Genomic DNA, 6,820 nt, shown 5'->3' on the forward strand with positions numbered 1-6,820 from the left:
TTTACAAACGTGTTGTGGATCAGGTTATGAATAGTGGGGCAGGACGAGGTGATGGGTTTCAATCTCGCTTTGCAGATGCACACCTTGGGAGATCCATAGTGGCAGCAGAGAAGCTCTCCAGAGAGCGCTGGGGACAGCTTTGCTTGAAGCTTAACAAGGAACATAACGGGATTATTTTAATGGCTTTCTGGGCTTCTTCTGTGGAGACCTGTTACTTCCCAGAATGTACGTGAAGTAGGGGAAAACCTGTGGCTCTGGAGGTGTTTAAAAGATGGGTAGATGAGGTGCTCAGGGACGTGGTTTAGGGGCAGATAGGAGTGGTTGGACTCCATGAACTAAGAAGTCTTTTCCAACCTGGTGATTCTATGAAACACAGAACTCAACCACGCTGTCTCATTAGCGGATTACAGGGACTCTTCTCTGCCATTACCCTTTTTTCCCCCTCTTCCATGGAAGTTTTGTAAACCCCAGGAAACAGACTCAGCGAGATGTTTCGAGGCAGCTCTGCCCTTTTATGATCAACACCCTCAGTCATCACTGCTCTTCTGACAGAGGAAGGAATAAATGCAAACACCACTACGGGCAAGCAAATAATCCTGGGTCAGCCTGAAACGCCGCCCGGTGGAGCTGGTGGGTGCCCACCTCTGCTAAAGCTTTTGGGTGGCATGTAGGGAGGAGACAGATTGGGCAGAGCACCTTCCCCTGAGTGACATCACAAAGCGCTGGGGTGAGGGGAGCCCAGGAGTTGGAACAGGACAGCCAGAACGTGCAGACCCATGCTAGTGGTGCCATGAAACGGAACAGAAGTGGTGGTGGTAAAAGGAAAAGAGGAAGGCAAAAGACAGCCCCTCACCTGAGGCAAGTACAGGCTCCCTGTGAGGCTGCTGGTGGCTTCGAGCCACCTTCCATACCCAATGATCCCAACATGTTTTGTCCTCTGAGTCGAGGTTTCATGGAGTTGGCTATAAAAGATGGAATTAAGTTTTTTCATAGGATACTGCTTTGTAGAGCTGCTTGGAGGTGATGAGTCTGCCATTATCGCAGTTTAAAAGGAAACCGTTCTGTATTTTTTTGTAGTTGTTAGGTGGTAGAAAACGGGCGTTGGCTATGGTTGCTCTGGAAATGGAGACTTGGGCAGGTGGTGCTGAGCTACAAAGATTGTTGAGGCTTCAGAATTTTCCCTTCTCCTTCATCAGAACAGCAGCCTTTAAAAAATTAAAGATAGGCACCATCCGCGAGCACGGCTGAGCTGTGCAGGGTCCGCATTCAGAACTCTTTGCTGCCTCATTGGGGACAGTTTGGTCCAGGACGGACCGGGGCAGTAAGAAAACAAACATACTTACGTTTTCTTAATGTGAATTAAGTAACATTTTATGGAAAATGTTAATATCTGGAGGGCAACCTATAGGTTTAGAAAATTTGTAAGTATGAGACCGCTGCGGAGGCGAAATGAAATGAGCATTCTGGAAGGAGAAACACTTCAGGTAGCTGTTTATTGCTGGTTCTGGTTTTTCAGTAATTGTGTGTGAAATCAAAGACTGAATGGAAATTTAGAAATAACTCTAAAACCCAGGTATTTAAATAACACCTTTCAATGACGCATCTCGCCGTAGTGGGAGGAGCTCAGTGTGGGAGACGGAGAGCCTTTACTGCTCTATTAGCTTGAGGAAAGTAAATGTGAATGTGACTTATAAAGAAAATCCTGGTACAGCAGGAAACATCTCCTCAAGACAGTACAGCTTTCTAAAAAAACAATACGAGAAGCACTGCAGTGTTTTAGATTTCCATTGTTGTGGGGTTTTTTTCCTCATAGGTCGAAGCATTACTCCATTTTCTCGGGAAGAGTGAAGCGTTCTGGCAAGAAACTGAAGAAGAAGAAGATGAACAGCCAGTTCCCAGGGCTCACTGGCCTGACGAATCTGGGCAACACATGCTACATGAATGCAACTTTGCAGTGCCTTTGCAGCGTGCCACCGCTCTTGGAGTATTTCCTCTCTGGGAAGTATGAAACAGCCTTACCAGAGTAAGTTGATTTATTCACACTACTTACATTTTTCCGCATGGCACTGCCGTTTGCCTTCCAAAAGACACGAGTTGTGATGGGAATGTCCAAGGCCGCCGGCTCCCTGCCAGGCAGTCACAGTCAAATCGCCCACGAGCTGGTTGTTTCCTTCCCTTCCGCTTCCTCGGAGACCGCAAATAATTTCCTTGCTGGGTGACTTAAGCGTTATACTTCTTTTTCATTTTGATGGTAACAGCAGCCTCTGTCGATGATGGTTCCTGTTATTTTCTAGTATCTGCAGAGTCCCTCAAACCAAACTCCAGGCTGTCAGACGGTTCCATACCTGCGTACATTTTCTAAGCATCTATATTATGCCCCCATTTGACGGTAGAGCCACCATCTCTTCGTACATTACCTGAGATTTATGTTTCTGTTTTCCAAGGGAGAACGACGAGTCTGTGACTGCCTTTGGATCCTTGATATCCAGTATGTGGTGTGGAAAGTCTGACTGTGTTTCACCAGAGGGTTTTCATTCAGCCTTTGCAAAGCGGTACCCAGTTTTCAGCAGAGGTATGCAGCAGGATGCGCAGGAGTTTCTCATCTGTGTGCTGGATGAGCTCCACAAGGCTTTCATAAAGGTTAGGACACGGCTCTGCTCTTTTGGGGACAGTGGCTGTTTCCTCTGTGCGTTTCATGATTTAGCATTCCGTGTAATAACTGCCCGTCTTCCTCTTCCGAGCTACATGATGTGGCTGCTAAAAATTGCCATTTTCTTCATTTCATACCCATGTACACAGTAATTCACTTGCGTCTTGTCTAATGCAACATCGAATCGCAGCCTTTAAATGATAATGCCGTCTGTAGCTCTGTTATCCTCACCTCTCCCTTTCCTTGCTTCTTCTACACTTTACGTTCTTCCCCTTTTTCATCTGCCTGATATCTTCACCCGCTGTGTCCCCGTGTTTGCCTTTCTCTTCTTCAGACCCACAGAGAAAGAGCTGCTCTGGCAATGCCAAATCACTCCCATTTAGTGTCCAGAGTATCATATTTTTGTTTAATTTCTCTCCGAAAAGGAATTTATCTTACTCGGCCTGTAGGAACCATCAAGTAATGTGATAGCATTTTAGAGCTAAGTTCTGTGACCAGACTAACAGAGGCGGCAGGCAGCGACCCTTAGAAGCCAGTGAAGGCACTTCTGGAACAGCCGGTTACCCGCATTTCGTTAATTCTTTTTTCTTTCTGTATAGCCAAGCAAAAGAAGACATGGAACTGAGGCAGAAGCGAGCAGAGGGAGCGTCGGTGAAACATCAATTATCACACAGTTATTTGAGGGACAACTCAGTTACAGTGTCAAGTGTCTGAAATGCAAGACCACCATCAACAGACCTGAGAACTTCACCATTCTCTCCGTGCCCATCCCTTCCAAGACATCCTGCTCCCTGCAGGTACAGCCTCCAGCACATTCCTGCTGGTTTCTGCTTCATATGGAGTAGGTGGCTTAGGCTCAATATGTGTCATTGCAAAGATGATGTGGGTTTTTGGGTACTTTGGTTTCCTGGGCGCTACTGAAAAGTCACTCAGCTGGACCTAAGCAGAGTTTCTATAGTGGTTTCTGGAGCACAGAAGCTGGCGAGGTTATGGGAACAACACTCTTGAGTTGCCATGGGATGAAGGATACTAAGATTGTTCATTAGCATTCATTATTTTCTCATTTTTGAGGAGATGTTACACCGTTCCAAGTGTATTTGTAATGTCAGCCTTGTTATATTACGCTTTGATTAGGAAGAGAGCTCCGAAATATGGCAAACCCTTCTCTTACCCTGCTTAGGATCTTCAGGGGTCAAGACGTGTTTAATCAAATGGTTTCTTTTTTTCCCTTTGCCAGGACTGTCTCGAACACTTCTTCCAGCAGGACACACTGACTAGGAACAACCAAGTCCACTGTTTCTGCTGTGGAACTAAACAAGATACTGCAGTAAAGGGCACCGTAACTAAGGCACCGCAGATCATCATTTTTCACCTGAAGAGGTACGCAGAGGGTAGGACCTGGCCGGTGCCTGGGATTTGTGAGATATGAAGGACAATCACTTGCATTGCATAAAAGGAAAAAGCACCATAAATGGGTGGTTCTGGTACTTTTGATACCTGGAAGCTAAATGGGCAGTTACGGAACCAGATCTGGCAAACATGCACGTTGCATTCCGGAAACCTCAGAGGAGGTGTTCTGCCCTGCTCGGCACTGCCAACTTTACTCACTACACTGGGGAGCTCTTCTCCAAAGGGAAGTAAAGCTCCACTTTGGAGTGATTGACTGGATATTAGCGCAGCGGTTTGTATGGTCAGACATTCCTGGCAATACAAGTCCCTGTGACACACGGGAGAGCTTGTGACTTGGGGCCTAAGTGCAGAACTGAGTCAGGGCCTTTTGCTTGTCACTGTGGCAGCTGAGCCCCTCTATCTCTGCTCACGCCTTGACTAAAGCAGGTCTAAGCTGCTGTTTCTACTGAACAGAGCAGTGCACTGGTGCGAGAGCTCCTGACTAGCAGATGTTCTTAGCCACACGTGGCCAGGTGCTAAATTTATTAACAACTTCCCACCTATAAAGAAAATCGAGATGATTTGCCTTCCCAGGCCTAAGTTTTGTAAAGTTACTATTTAATTTCCTGTTCATCACCTGCTTCCCTTAACACACTCACATGAACCGGTGCTCCCCGGCTGCAGCCCTTGGCTGCCTTATAGAAGTTGAAATGTACTTACCCAGGAAAGGGATGGAGCCGGCACGGAAGAGCTGCCAACAGGGCAGTCCCAAACGTCTAGGACAGTGACAGCAATGCAGTGATTTGATTTCTGCTATTTCTAATAGCCAGAAGGATCAGGAAGCAAGACCTTTTCTTGCCTTGCTGGACATTTCTCACAGGTTTTGTGCGTCTTCTTTCAGCTCACACAACTCAACATTCACGTAGACCTTTCTGTTTCTGAATGCTGGGTAGTCATTCATCGTTTTTCCCTTCCCCTGGGGAAGTCAGTTAAGCAAACACAACAGAGGAAAGAAGCTGAGTGTTATTTAAATAGTTCAAAATCTTCTTTCAGGTTTGAATGGCAAGGCGAGAGCGAAAGGAAACTCTTGACAGACATCTACTATCCGCTCAACAACCTGGATCTCTCTCCTTATACTTCCTCGCTTCCCTGCAAGGACACCCGGTACAGCCTGTGTGCTACAGTGGTGAGCTTTGCCTTTCCCACTTCATTCGTAACGCCCGGCCTTGGGGAGCAGATGAAGCCTGGGGCGGTTTGGACTTGGATTAGAACAACAGCCATCTCTGTAACAGGCACTTAAAAGCTGCAGTTAGAGCATGTTTCCTCTTTGCTTTACTAATAATGTACTGGTAACATGGGTTTTAGATATGATTAATGGGATTTTTTTATATATATGTGTGTGTGTGTCAGTGTTTTCCATACACTTTTCATTAACACTATGCAACCAACTTCCCCTCTTCTTTATCACCTCTCTCTCCCTCTTCCCCCCACATCCCCACATTTTAAAACCCACGCACTCCTAGTGCCGAACAGCTGGTTGGCGCCTCCTCAGCCTTTTCAGCATAAACGCAGAGGCTGATCCTGCACGGATCCTGTCTATAAGTACAGACGGAATAGTCTCTTTTTCCATCACTCACTGTGAGTGCAAAGTAGAGAAGCACAATCATCTGTTTGCTGCTTTAAAGCATTTGTTTGAACTAGTATTCCTTGCTGCAGACCAAAAAGGGTGTGAGCGTGTTGGAAAAGAGGGGAGAAAATATTCTAAGTGCAAACAAAAAAATGATTGCCAACTGCTAGCTTTGCCTGTAAGGAGAAAGAGCCGAGCCTTCTGTTTCAACAGTCGGTGTTGTTTGATACAGAACCATGCTGGTCTTCTGGATGATGGCCACTACACAGCGTTCTGCAAGCACGTGATCAGCGAAAACTGGTACATATTTGATGATGCACAGATCACCAAGATTCCAGACTCCTCAGTGCAGACTGACACAGCTTATCTCCTGTTCTACACCCGTCAAGACCATATCTGAACCCATTAAAAATCTGCTAGCCCTGGAAAATGAATACCAAATGTGAATAAAGAGCAAATAGAATTCATGCACAACATGAGCCAAGTCCTGTTTCATCAATAAATTACAGCATTTGCATCACCCGATCATCTGGTGTGGTCTCTCAGGAAGAAATTTCTAGAGAGAAGTGTTACAGCTTCCAAGCCTGGCAAGGACCGAGTATCCACTCCATCTGTACAAGGTCTAACGGCTGTTTTTCATGACAAACCTCATGCGTTCCTCAAAAGAACACAAATGGTGAGCAGCGATGCACCTACCTGAAAATTCCTATGTCCTTGTTGAAGTAAGTGATGCTGTTTTAAGTGCCTTTCAGAAATAGACAGTGGAGCGAAAGCACCCGGCCAGAACGCTGAGGTAAGTGTTCCAGAAGAGAGCAGTCGGTGAAGTGATCAGTAAGATAAGAGTGAGAAAAGGGCATTCTTCTAGTACTGTCATTTTTGTCCTTCTAGCACTGCAAATCTGTTTCTGGTAAACCATCAGTACTGGTCTTAATTCCCTCAGCAAGATGCGTGCGGACAGACAAAAGCTCAAAATGTAAAATTAAAGATTACTGAATGCCAGCCTCTTCAGAGAGGGAAAACGACCTCACAGCTGGAGCAGGAAAACACACAAGATGCAACTAAAATAGTTTTTAAATTATTCAGTTCTACATCAAATAGATTTTTTTTCATCTGAAGACCTTCTAAGCTGTGTGACTACGATGTAGGCTGCCATC

General features: G+C 45.8%; 1 protein-coding gene across 1 annotated transcript; it reads left to right on the forward strand.

The window, feature by feature from the left end:
- Positions 1-790: 790 nt before the first annotated feature.
- USP50 (ubiquitin specific peptidase 50) lies at positions 791-6,744 on the forward strand. Its single transcript, XM_054077806.1, has 7 exons — positions 791-957; positions 1,715-2,023; positions 2,445-2,640; positions 3,250-3,447; positions 3,888-4,030; positions 5,093-5,225; positions 5,899-6,744. Exons 1-7 carry the CDS (start codon positions 791-793, stop codon positions 6,064-6,066), a joined length of 1,314 nt encoding a protein of 437 aa, XP_053933781.1. The 3' UTR covers positions 6,067-6,744.
- The last annotated feature ends 76 nt before the right edge of the window (positions 6,745-6,820 follow it).

The sequence above is a fragment of the Cuculus canorus genome, chromosome 12, assembly GCF_017976375.1.
Source record: "Cuculus canorus isolate bCucCan1 chromosome 12, bCucCan1.pri, whole genome shotgun sequence".
NCBI classification, from domain to species: Eukaryota; Metazoa; Chordata; class Aves; order Cuculiformes; family Cuculidae; genus Cuculus; species Cuculus canorus.